We start from the raw sequence: 22,003 nt of genomic DNA, 5'->3' as shown, positions 1-22,003 counted from the left end.
AAAAATCATAAAAACTAAGTGCGTACACGAATAGGCAACAAAGTAATTGGGATGAATGATGAATGAAATAATGTGCATGCTCTGCTCCAACTGGACAATTGGTTTTTTGATGTATTTGCCAGTAGACAGACTCTCAGCAATTTTCTTTTCCATTCGTTTACAAGTAAATAATTGTTAAGCAATCTACTCAGTTTTATTTAATATTTCTTAATGTTTGTATCTACATGTGTGAACTATCAGTTACATTAAAATATCAGATGCAAGTATGATGGAATGAGGGACAATATATGATAATAAAAGATGAGCTTCAATAATAAGCAGGAGGTGACAGTTGCTAACTAAAATAGGGACACAGGGGAAAAACTGCAGAAGAACGAGAGAAGGGAGATCAGGAAGTCAGTGCTTTTCCTTTAATCAGAGGGCATATATCCCAGGCAAAACTGTAGCAGTGGTCCAGTAAAGCAGAAAAAATTTAAAAATGAAGACCAGTTCTAGAGAAGTTCATTAAGGTTAATCATTGGTGAAATGTGCTCTGTTAGAGATTGCACTATTGTCCTCTGACTTGAGCAAGCTCATCATTTTAGAAAAATGGTCAGCTCTACAGGTTGATGCAGGCAGCAATGCATAGTAGACAGGAGAACAGACCAGACCAGCTACAAGCAGAATAAGATTTTTCCTCTTACAGGCTGGGTAAAATTAGTTAAGCAGGTATTGGCCCCATGTGGAAAACTAAAGTGACTAGTCTGCTAATGTAACCTACCACTCCCACAGCCATGGCAACTTCCGGTTCTCCGACACAGAACCTATTCTCAGAGTTGTGGAGGGATTCTTGGTCCCCAATTGAACTGTCACTCTGGAGCTGATACTGCAGACTGCCATCTCCATAACTGCGGGCAAGCCTGTTGGCAGCTGAGGGAAACTGCAGCGAGGGCTGGGTGGATGTGGGATGACAAGGGCCTGCTTTGCAGCTGATTATATTTAAAAGGGACTTCTGCAGCAGTGAGAAATCTGAACAATCGCCAGAACCTTTCATACGTCCATGATTGGGGGAGGTCATTGTTCCAGAGGACAGGTTGTGTCTAAAGCCCCAAGGACAATGATGTGCTGGGATAACGCAAGGCTGGCAGTAGTTGCCATATTGTGGCTTCAAACGAAGCAAAGAGAGGCAGATCTGGCAGATCTGGGTTCTATGCTTTGTACAAGTGTGTTTTTGAGAGGTTAGACTCAGAAGGCTACTAAGGTCAGAGTGTCTGCGTCCACATAGCGAAGACAATGTTAAGTTCTCACTGGTGGTGTCCGTTGGTGGTGTGATGCAGGTGTCACTTAGGCGGCGATATTCAGAAGGTGTAGAGAGCGGGGAGATGTGCAGCACTGACAAAGCACTGTGCGAGGGGGAAACATCTTCAGTCTCTGAGTGAAGCTCAGGTGGGCTTGGTTTTGACTGGTGCTCTAATACCACAGACGTTGGAATTATAGAGCTCTTAGGCTGATTTAGGGCATGCAGTTGAGCAATGTGGTTAGCACTATGACTGTCAATAACTGGGGCACTTCCTCTCCTGGCTGCAGCTCCCAACTGAGTCCTGAGCTCTGGGCTCAGGGTTGGCCCCCATTGTTCCTTTTCACAGGAGTGAGGTTGACCTCTCAGAAAAGGGCCACTGTTTTGGCACTAATTTGAGGAGCAACCCAAAAGTAAAACAGATGTTACCGTAAAAGAACAAACATTAACTACAAAAATAATGATATGATTATGACTACAAACTTCCTATTAAAAGACATAGGAACTTGTGAGAAATAAATTAGTGTGTGTATGAGATTATAACACATTAAAACATTTTTGTTTATAGGGTGTGAATGTAGAGCCTGTTAAGTTCAGAAGCCACCTGGCTGCTTTCAGAGTATTTGTATTTTTAATCAATCTAAGTCTACATAGTTCACGTGGGTGTGTATGCTCTTGATACAGACCTGCTGCGTTGCTATGGTAATAGGCTCCAGCAGGGACTGGTAGAGGACACTCTGCTGGCTGCTGTGAGAGTCTGAGTAGACAGTGGAGCCCATGCCGCTGTCAAGTGTGCTGTCTGCTGCAGACAAACACAAATCAAGCACACATTAAAAATGGAAATACTAAGCTCATGTGTTTTTAGGTGGAGGAAAGAGAATCTCTCACATGTTACTGAGGTGGCACTGGCTGGCAGATTTTGCAGCCTGCTGTGCTGGTCTGCCTCTGCCTCTTCTGATTCTATCAAAAGGGGATGTCCTACATGTGCAGCCCCAGCAGAAATACCCTGAGATGGTGTGATCTGAACTCTGTGTCCTCCGTCACCCGGATCCACTGGAACTATAGAAGACGCCGTTCTCTCCCTTCTCCATTTGATCAGTGCCACACGATCTCTGATGGACTTTCCTACAATTTTAGCATCACTCTCGTGGAAGAAGCCAGACTCCACCTAACAAATAAAAGGGAAGAGCATGACTTCCAGGATATTTTTAGCATTGAGCATGTGAGAGAAAAGTACTTACATTAAAAACAGGATTGTCTCAGGGAGCGAAAGCTAGAAAAGGATGAACAGATAATCTATTTTAAGGGGAACAGAGCAGTGGGGAACTTTTTTCTTTGTCAGCCGCTTTCTTCATTGTTCGTAAGGGAACTGTCTGAACTGTTACATGCACAAGCAACAATGATAAAACACAATGAAAAAACTAAACCAAAATATTGTTTTGAAGCCAAAAAATGATAACACCAAACAAAACTATTTTAAAAATTGGTTAGACCATTAGCCCTTTCAACAATCACAAATTAGACACAATGGTCCTTTGAGCAGTAAACAAGATCACATTGTAATATTGCTTGTCTGGGAAGAAATTACTTATTAGAATGATAAGCGTGCCAAAAAGGCACAGAAAAACTGAGGGAAGAGATATGGTGGAGAAAAAAGAGTAACAAGAAAATGATCTCAAAATAAGAAAGCTGTGTTGTGTCACTTTCACTGGATCAGTAACAAAATTTTCGTTCCCTGGCTACCCAGCTAGAGGTACATCAGAGAACTTTGAGCCAGTAGAATAAACTGGACCTTCTCCACAGAGCCATGAGATATTGACTCATGGATTCACACAACTAGGATCTACAGCCTAGCTGTCAGACTGTTATTTCACATGCATAAGTGCAGTCAGATGGTAACAAAGAGAGGAAAGGTATCCCGGGACTGTACTACCGGAAAGCAACAAAGGAGATAATGGGGACAACTAGTAGTACCTCATAACGAGGCCACAAGGAAGGCAGCAATCGCCAAGCACCTACAAAGAGTAAGGCAAGTCCTATGAAGTGAGCTGAAGGGAAAGAACAAAGTCCTTAACACCTACACCCTGCCATTTATCAGGTACCCCTCTGGGGTGATAAGCTGGCCAAAAGAGGAGATAGAGGGCACTAACATCAAGCTCCCGACATTACACAAAGGCTTTCAACCCCAAATTTAGGACCTTGAGACTGTAGACTATTGAAGCAAGGTCACAATGGGGGCCAGGGAACATCAGCGCTACTATCCAGGATGAAACAACATGGATCCATGAATACATCAGGAAGATGACCTCAAGTTATGATGTGCTTATAAGATCCTAGCAGACAGGGCATACATGGAACACCATAACAGAGGTGCTTGCATAGTATACAGAAACAGCTGTGCTAAATTCAGGCTGGAAGTCCGAAAGTGAAAATGGGATACACCTCCTAAAGTGGTAGAGAATGAACAAGCTAAGATCTTGTGGGACTTCCAGATACAGAGTGACTAACTGGTAATGGACAATCAACCGAATATACTGGTGGTGGAAACACAATAGAAGCCCATAGTGATCGATATGGCAATCCCAAGTAATCGCAAATCCAGAAAGAAAGAACATGAGAAGCTAGAAATACCAAGGGCTTAAGAATTAGAAAAGATGTGGAAGGTGAAAGCACAAGTGGTCCCCATAGTAATTGGAACATTGGGGGCTGGGATGCCCAAACTGGCAAAGTGGCTCTAGCAAAGTCCAGGAAAACATCTGAGATCTCTGTGCAGAAGAGGGCAGCCCTAGGACCTGACACAATACTATGCTAGATCCTCAAGCTCCCAGGACTCCGGTAGAGGCATTTATATACACAAAGCATTCAGAAAGTTTTCAGACCCCTTTACCTTTTGATTTTGTTGGTTTTGCAGCCTGATTCTACAGTTGTTACTTTTGTCTCATTAATCTACACTCAGTACACCATAATGAAATGTGAAAACAGAATTTCAATCTTGACTGGAGTCCACTTGTGGTAAAAAAAGATTGGATATGAAAATGCATACTGTATCAGATCAAAAGCCATGAGGTCAAAGGAATTGCTTGCAGGGACAGGTCTGGGGAAGGCTACAAAAAAGATTTCTGCTACACTGCTACACTTCCAAGAGCACAATGGCTTCCATAATTCTTAAATGTAAGACGTTTGGCACAACCAGTACTTGTCCGAGAGCTGGTCACCTGTTCAAACTGAAAAATTGTGGGAAAAGGGCCTTAGTAAGATAGGTGACCAAGAACACAATGGTCACTTTGACTGACCTCCAGAGATCCAGAGGGGAGATGGGACAAAGTTCCAGAAGCCATCACTGCAGCCCTCAACCAATCTGGGCTTTATTGCAGAGTGGCTAGACAGAAGCCTTTACTTAGTGCAAAACACATGTAAGCCCACTTGGATTATCAAAAAAGCACCTGAAGGACTCTCCCACAGTGATGAACAAGATTTTCTGGAAACTAAGTTTGAACAGACTGGCCTCAATTCTAAACATTCTCTCTGGAGGAAACCGTGCACCACTCATCACCTGCTAAATACCACTCACTGTTCGTCTTTAGGGATTATTTGGTAGACCCTCTCTTCATCTATTGCACAATGTGGTAAATATGGAAATAATCATTTGAAGACGAGCATTATGCCTGTTGGAATTGTTTGACAGTGCGCTCATCTCACTGTTTCATCCTGTGTTTAAACTTAAAATAGCAAGTATGGAAAGTTGGAGGATTCAAAATGTTTTCTGGGACAGATTTATTTCTAAATATTTCTAACACGATAAACAAAGTTACAATAACTTGATCTATTCACTCACCATCTCTTGAGACACAACCTCCGGAACATCCTTTTCCAGGTCAAATGTGAACTCAATGGCTCCAGTCTCCTTGTATTTTCCTTTTAACTTCTTGTGGTCCTCCACCCACAGTTTGAGGGCTATTGAAGCCTTTTTCCCATCGTCCTCCTCAGCTAGTTCCACCCTCACACCTGTGTCCTCAGCAAAGAAAGCATGGTTTAACAGGTCTTTGATGGTGTACCTGGGAGAAGGAACAAAGAACCTCAGACTCAAATATTGTATGTACTCAATATGCTGCTACCATTTATCATTAAAGTTAAGGTAGCGTCTTGACTTCAATATTGTTAAAAATCTCTGGTAGTCTCTATGGTAAAAGAAAACCTTGGCCTAGTCTAAAGCTGGGTTGATGCTCACTGCGGAAGGTGTTGCAAACCCCAAACTCTGCGTTAAGCTCATGCACACATCTTTGTTGGTGAATGGCTCAATGCCTGGAGGAACCCTAACCCCACCACTTCCTTCTTTGCACTCCTACAAACACGCACAGGTGTTTTACATGCCCCAAATTGGGCATATTTGGGTATCATGCATGGTCACAGAGTACTTGTGCTGCTGAGACAAAGTCGAACCCAACCATAATTTTAAAAAATAAATAAAATAAGGCCACTGGATGCTAATTAAGAATCATTTTCCCCTCCGTACACAAACTCATTATGTAAGACTGGGATGGAGAGAGACTGCAGTGCTGCTGAGAGCCCAACTGTCAGCGCCACAGCAATGAAGCAGGGAAAGTGAGACATGGCATGAAAGATGAGAAGGCACCTTGTGGGCCGTGTTGGACAGACATTGGACAGTGAGGGTGTCATTTGCTCACCGATCTTCTTTCTTTTGGCAGATACACTCCCCAATAATCTCCTTGATTTCAGGATCCATGACCTTGTTGAAGCTGGCTGGCTTCACTCCCTGATGAAAAAATTAATTTAAAACAAAATACTGGGGAAAAGGCAAAGAAGGGAGCTGCATTGATGAAACATGTGGGTATACAAATTTGCGAACCTGCAACCACAAAGCTTGGTAGTGGACTCCCGACCCCCGTACGTACACTTATTTGGAATTAAATCTGCATGTGACCTGTATCTGTAGCATTAGCTAATTTTAGGTAAACTCATAAATAGCCACAATATGGATAGGGTTCAATATGGGCACTCTGACTGGTTTGTAGCTATGCAGCCAATTCAAAGCAAACTTTGATTCTTTGTGTGTTCTGACACTTGTTGTCATGCCAACAACAAAGTTTTTTTTATGCTGAGCTATTTCTACTATAATATTAAAAGGACCAGGTTGTAATACTGGCTCACTTTAGCTCGCCCGCCTGCATTTAGTTTACCTATGCACACAACTTAATATTAGCCCACTGTGCTAAATTAATGCTTCTTGTGCTGACCTGCTATTAGTTTGAGGACATATCTTTATGACTTTATATCCCCTGTACTTACTGTACCAGAAACATCCACTGTCTATACATTATTCATCTGTTCTGTGCACGATGTCCTTTTTTTTCCCCCCCCCAATCTGTATATTATACTACTGTGTGCACCAACTCACCAAGACAGATTTCCTGTGTGTGAAAACATGATTCTGAGTCAGATTCTGATGAATAATTTTCACACTTTACTCATGAGTACCTGACCCAATACAGGACTCTGTCCTGAACGTATGAATAAGTAAACAAAATGCAGGGTTGGTTTGAGATCTAATATACCTATATCCACTGTGAAAGTGTGGGAACATAAATTAAAAGTTCCACAACTTTTGGTAATATTCCATTTTCTACCTTTTTCTGAAAGTATTGTTTACACACAGGTATGTTACCACAGCATAATGCTAAGGCTGATACTATATAATGTTTGAGATTAGTTTTTGAAAGAGAAGGGTTTCTGCATCTAGTAGATACAGTACAGTATTTACATCGTCTGGAATAACATTCCTACCAAATATGCAGCTACATACTGTAGTATGTATTAAGGGAAGAGTATAAAGCTATCAGCTTTCTCTTTGATCAATCTCCTATTAATATCATCCAGTGGGCCTTGCAGGAAACTCTGATATGCATACAATAACAATGCAGAGAACAGTATCTAGAGACAGCAACAATAATGCTACCCAACTATTAACAACAGTCATCTCTCAGACTGCAAGCTTGCCAAGTCTCTTCTTAAAAACATGAAGACTGTCATGACATACCCAGAGCTAAAAACTGCTTGCAGTATGCTTTGCTGGTACAAACACACTGACTTAATTTTAATAAAATACCTAAATAAATACTTTTAGGTTTAAAAAAGAAAAAGAAGAAAAAAAAGATCTGGACTTTTTCATTTATATAGCACCTTTCTACCATATTGGTAACAAAAGCACTTCACAGTTGCTCCCATTTTCTCTCTCTGTCTCACACACACACACACACACACACACACACACACACACACACACACACACACACACACACACACACACAGTGGCAGCTGCAATGCCAACGTAATGACCTGAAGACATCCTAATGAGGAAACACACTTTGACACATGAAGTGCATATTGCCACCTGTTTCTGCAAGACAAGTACACCATTTACACAGAAAATATGCACTCACCTTTTTCTCAGTCAGAAACCGTATCTGTGTCCAAGTCCAGGCACAACTTTCAAAGCAAATCATATCTAACAAAGCTTTTTGTCATTCTTTTCAAAACTGATTCCCATTTTGGTCTCTAAAGAGAGTATGCTGCTGACTGCTAATTAAATTCCAAATCATGACGATATGAAACGCCCCATTAATGAAGCATGATCCAAATTATTTAAATAATTATTTCACTATGAGTATGGTAACTTTTTAGTCTGTGGCAACAAGATTTTTTGTTAACAGTACATGTGACTGACAATGTAAAATTACTGAAGGCCATGTTTCATCTGTAGAATATTAACACAATTTACAATTACTATATTGTCAGGCTTATTACTACCAGCTTATAATGATTTACTTATTCTATGCTACTGAAGACAGTATGTAAAATTTTCATAGATCCATTTTCATCTCCTTGAATATGTAATTTCTGAAACAAACTGAAAACTCCACAATATCTGAACTTACACTGGTGACTTTGCGGTAAATTTGAGCTGCATTCTGACACTCAGAGTAGGGGTATTCTGAGGTGGCCATCTCTAGCATACACATCCCAAAGGCATAGACATCCACAGCTTCATCATAGTGCTCCTCATACATCTCTGGAGCCATGAACTCAGGGGTGCCTGAAAAGAAAGGATGTAACAAAGGATGACATTTACTAATGCCAAGAACCATAGATTTGCAGAGGTACATTTCAAGTCTCCTACCTATGACGCTCTTAGCAAAGGAAGCTGCTTTCAGTGTGGCTAGTCCCAAATCACCAATTTTAACTGACCCTGTAGGTCCTGTTATAAAGATGTTATCACATTTCAGGTCCCTGTGAATGATGGGAGGGGTCCTGGTGTGTAGAAAGTGGAGGCCTTTCAGAATTTGTCGACACCAGCTCCTCAGTACCTTGGGCTTCATTACTTTGAAACGTTTTAGATAGCTGTATGAAGGAAGAAGGGAAAGTGTTACCTGACAATCCTAAAGTCACACTATGTTTTCAGTGACAACTGGTCACTTTAACCTTTGTAAACTGTTTGTATGGCAGAAATAATCAAGCACACATTTACTGGAACTCACGTTTTTAGAGTTCCTGATGTCATGAGCTCTGTTACTAGAACAATGCACTTCTTCCCTTTAAGGGGCGACTCCCAGAAATCATAAAAACGGACAATGTTTGGATGTTGAAGACCCTTCAGCATCTCTGCCTCCTCTTTAAAACGCTGACGTTCCACTTTTGACAGCTTACGATCCTGAGGTAAGACAAAACATAAATTCAGTTGGAAAAAAAAAAAACAACAAAAAAGTAACACGAACCCTAATAAACCTATTCTATGCTTGCCTCACAAAAACCTGGTGCAAATTTTAAATTTGTGCATCCAGTCTCATTTAGCAAATGAGAAAGCCAGAGGGAGTGGCAAGGAAGAGTCTTTGATCCATATACACATAGCTAGCTGGACTGTCTCCAGGGTACTGCAGAGGAGAAATATGGTAAAAACTGTAGAACACTACTTATTATTGATCTCTTACATTTTTCTCTATTACCCACATTGGCTCGCTCACTTCTTCAACCACTATCTTTTGTTCATTCCTCCCTCCCCCCATATCTGCAATCTGTCTCCCTCTTTGCACCCCTAACACCTACCACTCCCTTCCCCAGCACTAAACATCCATGCACACACAGAGAAAGCTACCTTTACTAATCGCTCCCTTTCAGTCCCTTTCCTGTCTAATACTATGCGCAGCTAATGCCACTTTGGGAAACTTTCCTTTTTGGTGATTTCCTTTTTTTTTTAAACCACTACATCAAAAACTTGTGTAACAAAAACACATATGCTCAGGTCTAAACGTGGACTAAAGACAACCCCACCCCTCACAGAGAGGGATGACATAAACTCCACACTGATGGAATGCAGTGAACACAACCTAGCAAGATTTAATGTAGTTATTCGGCCACTGTCAACTCCCTGCAAGATAGCAGGGTAGCAGTATAAACATAAATGTAATCAATGAAACAAGATGTGCTCTGATGCAATGTGTTGAAGAGTGAATAGGATGATAAAGCATGGTGTGTTAGAATGTGGCATATCAGGTTTTGTGTAAGTGTGTGGGGGTTGGGGATTTTCACTGCACTCTTTTGAAATCCCATGAATAATTCAGTTCAGCAGAGAACCCATTCTACTGATGCAAGCTGAGCAAGGGCTGGGGCTGTCCAAGTTGGTTTCAGTTATTCCAAAGTGCTCTTTGCTGCACAGGAGCAGCACATGGACTTAAATTTACCTGAAAAACAGATTTTAAAAGCAAGACAGTGGAAAGAACAACTTACAGCAACCGCAACTTCCCTCCCTTTAGGTGATGCTTTCCTCTCATCTCTCATGGCCTCAATGCTCCTCCTTTTTTGTCCCCTCCCCCCTTCATCATCTCTACTGGTCTTGCAGGAATTCTGCTGCTTTTCTCAAATAACTCCCATTTACCCATCGGAGAGCGTTCCAAGCTGTAAATACCCTGCCCACCTGTACAACACACACAGCTCCATTTGCTCTCCTACTTCTGTTTTCCCTTTCAGCAGACACTAGGGTTTCTGCATTACTGCATAATTCAGAAACCACATGTAGGTTCAGAGGTGCTGTGCAACCACATGGTGAGATACACAGACAAATACATATGCACATATGCCCATTGAGACTCTAGAGGAATGTCACTCCCAAGACACACAAGACAAATCATCACGTAAGAATAAATATATGAGAGCCTATAATTTCTTCATGATTACAAGGGTCGTGAGCTTTTAATAAGTGCGACTCATTAAATTATATTTGTAATCCAAGCGGCGGTGCAAACTCATTGTAGGTTTAAAGATTCGGCATTGTATTTTGAGCGTGGAGATGATCAGGCCAATTAAACACACAGAAAGGATGTCATATAGGGCAGAAGAGACAGAAAAATAGAATGTGACATTAGCATAAATCTAAAAGGCTGTGCTCCATTCTGCTAACACCCACTGTGTTGACCTCCATTAGTTCCACAACTCTGGTAGCTTATATAGCAATGCAGATGTATCAAAATGAGACACCAATCCTATGGGACACTGGGTACTAGAGACACCCAGAGGCCCATAATAAAACATTAGCTTTTGGAAATTTAGTGGAGAATATGCCATGTTATTGAAAAATTATATGTTAAAATTAAGTACATGTTCTACTGTCACATGTCAGTGGTGCCCATGAAAAAAGAAAGCACCCATACTGTGGAAAATTGTTTATAAGCTCAACTTATTTACAAAAGCTAATTGGGTTCATATAAAAGGTTGTTCAGCCATAGTCAACTGTTGACATACGCAGTAATGTAGAGCATAAATATGAGCAGAGCTGGGCAAAAGCAGTGTCTTAATTTAGAGTTTAGATGTTGAGGTTATGTGAAATTAGTTACGGCGCTACAACATACACACTAGAATAACAATACAGTTCTGGAAATATGTCGACATTTTTTACCTTCAAACTAATATTTCAAAGTACAAAACATGCTCAAACAACATCACAAACACTAACATTTGTTGGCACAGTGCAGGTCCAACTGTGTGGAGAGAGGTGAGTCAAAACAGTGTTTCACTAACAAATGAACCACACAGCCCATTTACCAGTTGCAATTTTCAATTGGCTAAAACAAAATGTGCCACAGGAACTGAAAAGTCTATAGTGTGATGAGTTAGAGAAGAGAATCACACTGCTCCTAATCAAAAAGAGCTGTTGGGTTGAGTTATGATGCAGGGTACCACTTTAAAGCATTAATTTTAGATGTACCTTGAGACATGTCCCAAATGAGCTGACAGTGTGCATGTGCACACACAAATTCTTCAGCCAAAAACTCAGGGGTGAGTGTTTTATTTTCACATCTGTCTTTTCACAGCATCTCATAAACTGCTAAAATGTAAATACAAAAAAAAAAACAAAAAACATAATTACCCCTAACCCCCAACATACATATGCATAAAATATCTTTAATGAGTTCATTTTACAACATTTTCATACATTTGAGATCAATAAACCTATTAGGTCTCCAACCAAGGACTAAATGTATTAGAAAAGTACAGGGTTCAGCAATAGTCGTAATTATGGCAGTTAAATTACAGTCAGGTTGGTCTTTCTTCACTGCTTTATGTTCCTAATTACAGGTCCTCATTAACTTGGCCTCATCATGAGCCTTTGTTACAAAGAACAGATTTGCAACATTTAGACTTAGTAACTAAAGTGTGACAGGGCTTTATACTGGCACCATTATTTGTGTCTGGTGGCTGTGGATACGTCAGAAAACAACTGTCCAGTCTTACCAGAATATGTAAATTATGCAAACCCTGGTTGGCCCCATTTGCAACCATACTTATTAAAAGATAGCTATTGCTTATGTAACAAAAGCTGGTGCAAGGCAAGTCATGAGCCAGCAGACTGCCTGCAGCTGAATTTTGTCTCGTCAATAGTGACTGCAGGAGGCTTTGGGATGAGTAGTGCTGGTCAGCGTACCACAGAATATTCTTTAAGAAGGATAAACCAGTTAGACTACTGTAAGAGTAATGCACAAATATATCCATCACAGAGCCTTGTCTAGGAAGTAACCTAAAAGACAGGAACTAGACCACAAGTCACTGATATACTTTGTGATAGTATGACAACAATGCTCTTAAAAACTATGACCAAATAACTCTGGATAAGTAGGGAGTGAGATGAGGGAAAAAAACAAAAGGACATCAGGAGAAGCTATGAGCAAGAGCTGTATGACAGATGCAACCACCGCCCCCCCCGAATCAATCTCTCATCACATCTTTGTTTAAAGCCTGAAATTGGATTTTGAAGCCAATTCAAAAGTCAGATATGCATTTATAAACATCAATTTATTTGAAGTATTAGAGCCACACATTACATAAATCTATACTTATAAGAATGATTGGTCAACATTTTTAACCAACAACAATATTAACTATAATAAATATATTATTGATCCCAATGGGCAAATTGTTGTTGAACAGCTGTACATAAATGAGGGTGCTACTATAGGGGTTGCAGTGTCTTGTCCTAGAAAACTTCGACATTCCAGGAGAACCTGGGAGGAAAGGGTTTCTCTTAGGGCTGTGCAATATGACAATATATATATAGTGTGATGATAGAAAAATGTCTTTCGTTTCATCTTGTGCTCTGTTGTTATTTCAATGCATCACAAATCACACTTTTCATCAGTACAAGGCAACATAGATGCAGCAGTGTAGCAACACAAACACATGGAGGACAGTAACGAGAGAACAAAGTCATTCAGAACAGGAGGAGGTGTATGCGAAAGTAAGCCAAATGAAAAATTTTATTTTTTTACTTTTGCCAATCAAATAAACCAGCATTAAAAATACCATTCAGAATAAAAGTTACAATGTCCACATTCTGTCTGCAGTACAGTGCCCCGAATTATGGCATTGCTGAAAATGTTCCAAAACAATGTTTAACTACATTATCTAGCAACACGGCTACAACTGCTAAGAGCCCACATGCAGCTGCCAATAGCTTTTAAGGTGGAATGTTTACTTACATGCTACTCAATGCATGAGTTTACATTCTCATCAATCAATCAACCCACCTTAAATTTTAATACAAAAACTTTGACCAATAGAGACACATCTTTTTTTCTTGAGCACTTTCAAAAATCTAAATGAATTAAAAACAAAATATCCAAATCTTTCTCCTCGCTTGAAGAACAAATGTACTAGTGACTGCAACCTCTATGGCAGCACCACAACTGTGCTCACAGACTATGACCACTACCACCAACTCAAGAATCATGTTATATAGTGACAATCTAGATTAGATTAACTTTAAACATTAACAATAAACTATATTGTCCTTAGACATGTACTTTTTTGTTTTTTTGTGCTTCCTTGTGTTTTTTTGTGCTTACCCATGAGTTCAGTGTCACCACTGATTTGGCACGGTTTTTATGTTTTACCCTCCCCAATATCTACCGGTACTGGGACCAGCACTGGGGATGTCTCACCGTCTTGCCGGGACCGGGGAGACTCTGTAGCCCATGGACTACAGAGTCCCCCCCCCCACACACACGCGCACGCAAGTACAAGGCAACGAAATGCAATCTAGAGAAAAAGCCGCAAAATGTATAATATATACATATATATAAATATAACTAATTTGTAGTTGAGTATATAATTCAATTTGTAATAAGAAATCAGCCTTCCCAAGAGGCATTTCTTTGATTTTGCAGAAAATGCTCTATCGCGATGACTGTATAAAGGGATATAAAATTTTGATCACATCACACAGCCCTATTGTTCTACCAACTGAACCACAGCAGCCCCAAATGTGGCAAGATAATTTAATTAGGTTATTAAAAAATATAACTAAGAAAAAAGGCTTCTAAAATTAAATTAGGATGGTAAAGTAATTATGGGTATGGACTATTATATTACATGGGAACAAGAATTTCTCTTTGTCTATCTACTAGATATGTAGACAAAGATCTGTAAAAGCCAATTAGTAGTGCAACATACAAAAATACTTATAAATTAAATAGCAATAAACAGATAAGATACCGAAACACCAAAGATTAGGAATTGCTAGCTTACCACCTCATTTATATTATATTCTAGGGGAAACACTCAGGTTTTCATCAGATGCAGGCCAAACACACCTTTAAACATATTCAGGTAACATACAGTGCCTGAGAACAGACCCAAAGTACCACATTTAACTCTGGTTACTGATCATAGAGCTTTATAGTTGACAAACACCTGCATTAACCCGTGTGGCCTGCAGGCCCGAAGGCACAACAGTTAAAGATGACATCATACTCTCCTGCACAGTCACTAAACATTCATGCTTCATGGTAACACACTGATGCTCAGAACCCTTGTAAAAACCATATTAACTATGAATAGCTGCAGTGCTGGGATACCAAAGGTGGCAATTTCACCCATCTGTTTTGCTCTTAAGACAAATATTCACAAATGTGTTCAGTGCCCATGTACATGAGTAATGCCTAATAAACCCTGTATGGACTGGTGCAAGCCAGAAAGTGAGAGCGTGGTGGGTGGCTACCTTTTCTCAAATCTAGCCCTTAACAGCAACCTGAGACAAGTTAGAGGAGAATGGTTTCCTGGGTTTGGATGTTCTGAGCTAAACTGGCACGAGGTTTCCTGGCACGAATCCCCTTCACTTGATCCATTTTTCGGCTGCTGCGATGTGGGGACACAGAGGTAGAAAGAGAGCCTTGATTCAGCATATACCATGACCCAGACTAAAGACGAAATAGGCAAAACACAAGCATAGGGGTTTTCCCAGCATATTCTTCCTTCATTTACACCGTGGGCTTATAAAATACTTCCCAGGTCACCGATAATCTAACCAGTTTCAAGAATGCTATGTTAAAAAATGATCAGTGTAGATAATAAAGTCTAGATAATAAAATACATAACAGCAGGATATGTGAGCTAAATACAGCCAATACAAATCAAATATACATTCTTTAAAATGGTTTTACATATAAAATGAGCTGGCTAAATAAATGCTAGTAAAAGTTTACCATAACATTAAAGATGGTAGTGTTACAGCGTGACCATCATTTTATTATTACACAAATATCTTACTAATGCAGAGGTCAACTAGAGATTAAAAGTAATGGTTCATACCGCACAGCCTTAGCAAGAGGCTTTTGCAGGATACAAAGGGGCTCCTCACTGATTTATAAAAAAAACTCCCTAAATTTAAATATTGACTACTAATGCCTGTGAGCTACCGCAACACTTGCCATTTATGATATGTTAAAAAGAAAGTTCAGACTCCATTTAGCTAAATATTCATTACAAAAAGGTAAGTCTGCAGGAGTCTGTGTGTGCTAAAGGTGCACCTTGTCTCTAAATACAGGTATGATTTCAAAAAAAAGATGCTATATCCAGTCAGGCACAAAAAGAACAATTTAATTAGTTGAAAACTGTAAGCAGTGTGTGACAATTGTAAAAAGCCTAAAATATCTCTGATTTTCAATACTGGTTTTAGTCAAAACAAAGCAGCACAAAAGGATACACAAGGTCAGACAACTACTACTGCTGAATAAGCTGTGGCATTTGTGCTAAATTACTAGAATGTACAGCTGCAAGGATTATACCATCGCTAGAAGATTAACTAGCAGCTATTTTTGAAAAGAATGAATTTGGGGGTTTCCAACCTTTATTCCCCCGGAGAGCTACTTTTATATAATGAAAATGGCCAAGAGCTACTCATGTTTTGTAAAACTGGTAAGCTGTCGTCCATTTTTGCATTTAGTGTGTCTGTAGGCATTTCTTGGTATTTTCTTACTGATATGTCTATATCTATTTAATTTGCAGTCTGGACACAGCAGACAGTAGAACATCTCATTTTATTTTCTTGGCCAAATAACCAAGAAAATAAATAGTCTAATTATAATAATGGTAAACTGGAGTCCTACTGTTATCGAATATGGCAAGGAGAAATGTTTCTACACAGGCCAAATACAGTTAAAAGTGTGTTCAAAGGCAGGCAGTAGGCATACAAAGACCCTCACCAAAACAAGTGGAATTCAATTCAAAACTGCAATTTGCCTCAATACTATAAACTGTGGCTACAAAACAACACATCTGACAACTGATATTAGTTTCACTGATGCTGGGATAATACATTGTAAGGTTTTTCTTTGTTAGCCATTGTAAATTGAAGGACTTTCTGCCGGACTTATACAAGCAAGTTTAATTCAAAAACACTTTTTCCTGCCACATTAAGCAAACCATTATGCTTATTGCTGTAGGCTCTCTCAACTGTAGTACATGAGGGAAAGTTATTTTTCCCCACTTTAAACTAAAACCAAAACCAGTCGTGTGTATGTGTGCGTGGTTTACCAATGGCTTTTTCTAGCCATGAAGTTATGCACTCTTTATCAAGTTTGCCTATACAATGTAATGCAACAGCTGATTCATTGTACAGTTTTTGTTGTTAAAACATCCCGACAAGTGTTAATTTAAATCGTATTTATTACTAAGGTTGTACTCAGCAGTCATATTGTATGCTTTTGACTTATTACACTAAGATGTGTTTTCTTTATTTTACCCCATCCATGTATGTAAAATAAGTAGACACATTAAATAGGACCAAAATACCTTGCTTAATAGTAAACGCAGTAAAATAAATCCCTTCCTGACAGTGCCAATCCAAACAGTACATTATCTTTTTAAAGGTAGAAATGATGGCTGAGCTTTTTAAGTGAATTAGATTATACAAGTAAAATATTAGCAAGTAAGCACTGGTATTAATTTTGTTATTATTATGATTGCAAAAAGGTTTTCAAAATACTGGCTAGTGACTATGTCCTATGTATTTGATCTAGAGTTCATCAATTTGCTGGGTGACATGGTAGCACAGACACATAGAAGATAAAACCGCTGACCATGCACTATTAGATAAATACACTGGTTTTATCAGTCTTTGCTTCCCTAGGCCTCCAAATGCCAAATGGGTTGGAACCAATGACCCAATTGGGCATCTCCAACTTTGTTTTCCTTTTCTGATCTGAAAGGTGAGGCGGTGAAAGGTGAGGTGGTTGATGTTTGTGCAGGTTAACCCAAAGCGAAAACCATACACTTTGCTCAAAAGCACATCACCCTATAACTTGGCTGAATCCAATTTTCCTTTAAAATAAAATCTAGTGTTTGGAACCAAGACACTGACCTAGTAACCCATGGTGTTATTTGTTGCAAGAATGGTACAAGAATGCCAAAACCTCCAGCAAACACTCAAGTGATGGGTACGCTTCATATCACTGCTATGGTATATCACCACCAGATTTAATCTACAGAACAAACTCACATTCAAATACCAGAGATGTCTGCACAAAGTCAGAAGGAAATTTTATCTGCGGGTGTGTGTGCGCGCAGTATTCAACACTCAGATAATAATCTGTACACAGAGCCACAACTGGCAGAAACGGGTGATCTCCAAAGTTTAAAAAATAAATTCCAGTGAGCAATAATAGAATGAGAAAAGGTAAAAATGCAGCACAAAAAAAAAAAAAAAAAAACACTTCATTCAACAATCCAAACTCACAACAGGCATCTTTCTCTCAGATTAACATTCTTTCCTGAGCCAGGGCCATCTGTGTTTTGCCAGTTGCCTGGCACAGAAACAGAGATGTGGGGGAGATGGGCACAGGAGGAAAGGGGCAGAGACAAAAAGAACCAACAGAACCACATTACAAATTCTTGGCAAGAAAACCACGTGACCACATAAATCCAAAAAATAAAAATTTGGAAAATTAGTCAATCTCTTCATTGCTGCCTTCTACACAAGGCTCATTTGTCTTCCCATTATCTACCACAATTAACTGAGCAAAGTTGTTATCTACATGCAACAGCGAAGAGCAAACATGCACTACACAGCCATAAAATCCTCATTGTCATCTTAAGACTAAGACTGTAATTGCACTAAGCTGCATAAAGTCTCAGGCTTGTCTAAATGACTTAACCAAAATGACATTTTTAATATTGCTTTGTGTAATATAGTAAAATAAAATATAATGTCATATTATGTACATTTGATAGGATAAGAAACTGAAATGTTAGTGAGTATCTGCTGTTTGCCTAGTTTAGAATATAATTAATAATCTTTGGTTAGGGTCTGTTAGTTTGGCAAAAGACATCTGTAGGGATTTATCATTTTCATTAATGTTTCAAAAAACACTTTTTGAATAAGAGTGGAAAATGCCCATTTCAATTACTTAGCGACCAGGATGACATCTGGTGTCTTGTCTGATCCGTAGTCTAAATTTCCAAGAGAAGGAACTATGTACCATTAAATATTTAGTTTACAAATTACTTAATAGATTAATCAAATAATCTTTTGTTGTAATCTGCTGTAATCTGTTGTTACCTTAGACGTTGGGAAAGGTTTGATTTGTTTTAATTTTTAGTAAACAGATCAGTCAAGAATGAAAACAATTGTTGGTCAAAGCCACACAAGGCCACAAGTCTCTGTTCTGCTCAGTAAGCTGACAAGCACAGAGGCCTCTGATAAAAAAAAAACTCTGATCAAGTCAGTAAAATGCATTTTTTTCATCTGTTTTTTCAACAGTTTTAACAGAAAAGCTCAAATCTACATCACTGTATAAAGATACGTAGACTAGATCAGAATGTGATAGTGAGGGAAGAAAAAAAAAAAAGGTGTTCAGTGCCCACTAGAGGGAGTTTTATTATTTGTCACAAGGGAAAAATACAATACAGTAAATTGCATCCTGATCAACATCCTACCATCCTCCAAGTGTAAGTTTAGGGAGATGTGGGATTTCTCACCACTATCAGTTTGCATAACATCAACCAAATGAAGTCATCCTGTCCATCTCAGCACTACTCTATATTTACTCTTTCCTAGCCAATGGCAAGTCCTTTTCAGTGATGATCTATGTCACTGTCTCGGGATGCTACAGTCATTAAAATACAAACAAAATAAAAACCCACAGTTCAGTTCATCTCAGTGAATCCGCCGGACGACATTCTTTAGGCTCTCAGGTTACTGATGCAGCAAACAATTCATTGAGGCCACAAGAACACCACACGGTTCCCAGCAGGCTGCAGCACACTTCAGCTGCTTCCTGTCTTTCTACCTCCTGTTGCACAGAGGGAGGGAAGCAGGGAGTAGCACAGCTCATAACATCCAGACACACTGCAGGGACAGAGTACAAGCTTCCACTGCACTGTCTGCTTTAATATCTGTGGTCAGTGTCATTACATTATTAGCCGGGCAAACGGTTATTGCAAAAATGAAGGATGGCAGAATACAAACTGCTGAAAATGAATCTTTAACAGATTTATTATTGATGATGAAGGAATAACAAATCACAGTACATGTTTTCTTTCTTAGAAGGAACCAGTCATGCTTACTGTAGTCCCCCCTTAAGCCTCCTGGGAGAGAGAGGGAGAGGGAGAGAATAGTAATCCCTGCTGCAGTCTCCAAAGAATGAAAATAATTAGTTAATACTTTTGCACAGTCTAAGCTGCTGTTTTTCTTTTGTGTAATGCAAGACAAGGTAGACTTTGTTAGTGCATTTGCTTAACAGCTGGTCACTATAGTTCAGTGGTGGTATGCATCTGCACAGCAGCAACTCATGCTTGTCAATACCTTTTCCTGTGTAAACCATTTAAAATGTAGTGGTAACCCATTTGCAACTTAGCAAGCTCCTGATTGAATGCTCCCCAAAGACATCACCATTATCATGATGAGTGAACCTTCACTGACAGAAAGGGGCTTCCTGTGAGAGTCAGACATACTGTAGCTCTACTGATAAATCTATAACTGCAACGTTTTTGTTGGAAACAAAAATATAAGGGATGCTTATTTTAAATAGATAAATATCTCATACATTACATATGATAACATGATCTCCCATACCCACTTGCAAGTAGTAGGCCTCTTTTTAAACATGTGGCTATCTGATATGTGGTTCCTGAATATGCTTTGTCTCCTCTTATCTGATACTAAACACTATGCTTTGGGTGTCAGAGAGAGTTTGTAAATCACATGGACAGTCACAGTACTTTACCTGCAGCTCACACCAGGCAACCTCCACCCATGTCTCAGTATCCAAGCCCTTGTAGACGGTCTTGAAGGACCCTCTCCCCAGCTCAATGTCAAATTTCAGGAACCTTCCTCCTGGAGAAGTAGAGACTGCTTTCATCTCGGCCTCCTCCTCGTTCTCCTCACTGGCCGCCTTGATAGCAATTTTAGTACCATCGCTGCATGTAACATTTAATGCATCTCCACCTTTGTCCTTCTCATCAGCACTGGCGCTTTCTGTTGCACTGTCTTTGTGCACACCTTGGGTTTCAGTGCCAGAAACCTCCTGTATCCCACAACTAGTTTCCCGTGTCCTGTCTACTATTGTTCGCAGGTTTATGTTTAGGATCTTACTGCTGCTATCACATTCAGGTGCCTCAAAGGCCTGCTCATCTGTGTCCGAAAACCACAGACTTCTTCTAATGAATCTCTGATGCACATTCCTCTGATAGCTGGATGATGGGTCTGCACTGGGGTCACTCCCACCTCTCACTACTAAGTCCACGTGATTAACATTTCCATCACCAGTGGCTTCATGCATATTTATGGCCTGGTCACACTGAGAGTTGGCTACAGAGGGATATTTCAGTTGCTGGTGGGACTCACTGTTTGAGTTAGCCTCCGGGTCCATGGTGTTTTACAAGTTCACTCACTTTGGTTTCCAGGTCATTCTTGCCATGGCTAGACTTCCCAACATGCTGATTTAGAGATGAATACCTGCAGCGCCCACTCGGTGACGCAGTTTGCCAGCAGAGGCCTCGAACAATACGGGGATGGATGGGCGAGATTTCATCTGCTTTCAAGAGCTGCAAAACAGATTTTTACCAGTTAGTCAAACAAAATGTAAAAATCCGTGGTGTAAGGAAATGCTAATCTACTGGTTTTTATGGGTATCATTGCGGAGTTCAAGTTAGTTTAGCTGCCATTAAAAGCAGGTGGATGAAAAGACTCAAGCCCATGAGTTAAAACATATCATTAGAGGCCATCGTCGTCCAGGTGGATGGAAAACTAGCAAGCTTGTTCTTACGACCCGAGTTAACGTCAAGTTTGCAAAGCAGGTCAAAACTAACTGTGACAAGGGTTAAATAACACCCAGCAATCAGACAGTATTTACAGGTCTTCACTTACGTATATTAAACTTAAAAACAAACAAAAATGGGATTTACCCAGGTGAAAAAGCGACAAAAACCGATCTATCACCAGCTAAACGCACGCTAATGACACACACAAACTGTCGGTAACGTTAGCTGACAGTCCCCGACAGAAGGTGGACTTTAAAACGCCCTATGTCCACATCATGTCCTAATTTTCGCTAACAATGGCTAACGTTACCAGAACGGCCGCAAAGAGTTTGAGCCGCAACTCGCCCCTTATGCTAACTGAACACAGAGCCCATACGGACGAGGAAGAAACGCGGACGTATTATCTTCTTTCAAGACCTCGCATCCCTTCTTTCTTCGGGGGCTGCGGAGAAAAGATGCACAGTCTCTCTCGCCTGTGTCTTCGTGGCTGCCGGCCGCCTGCTGCGGAGCGTGTAGTTAAAGACCAGTCGGGGAGCTCGAACACACGGGAAATTTCACTTTGACAGTCGGCCCCTCGGTAATTAATTTACGCGGACAAGTGTTTTCGCTTGTCGCCGTCTCTCCCCA

At 40.0% G+C, this 22,003-nt stretch overlaps 1 protein-coding gene across 18 annotated transcripts in view; it reads right to left on the bottom strand.

Moving 5' to 3' along the window:
• LOC137139841 (serine/threonine-protein kinase WNK2-like) overlaps window positions 1-22,003 on the bottom strand; it is a 46,916-nt gene that overhangs the window by 23,809 nt on the left and 1,104 nt on the right. For 6 of the 18 annotated variants that reach the window (XM_067527644.1, XM_067527645.1, XM_067527646.1 and 3 more), the window contains exons 1-9: window positions 20,341-21,774; window positions 8,830-9,002; window positions 8,472-8,692; window positions 8,230-8,387; window positions 5,962-6,050; window positions 5,112-5,331; window positions 2,165-2,444; window positions 1,963-2,078; window positions 761-1,666 (exon numbers count right to left, since the gene is read on the bottom strand). In XM_067527644.1, the coding sequence (XP_067383745.1) occupies window positions 761-1,666; window positions 1,963-2,078; window positions 2,165-2,444; window positions 5,112-5,331; window positions 5,962-6,050; window positions 8,230-8,387; window positions 8,472-8,692; window positions 8,830-9,002; window positions 20,341-20,985 (2,808 nt within the window). In that variant the 5' untranslated portion in view covers window positions 20,986-21,774. The other 12 variants (XM_067527640.1, XM_067527639.1, XM_067527638.1 and 9 more) reach the window with 9 other exon arrangements.

The sequence above is a fragment of the Channa argus genome, chromosome 13, assembly GCF_033026475.1.
Source record: "Channa argus isolate prfri chromosome 13, Channa argus male v1.0, whole genome shotgun sequence".
In the NCBI taxonomy this organism is placed as follows: Eukaryota; Metazoa; Chordata; class Actinopteri; order Anabantiformes; family Channidae; genus Channa; species Channa argus.
Note: the sequence above shows the minus strand (reverse complement) of the source record. Positions and strands in the feature narration are given on the sequence as shown.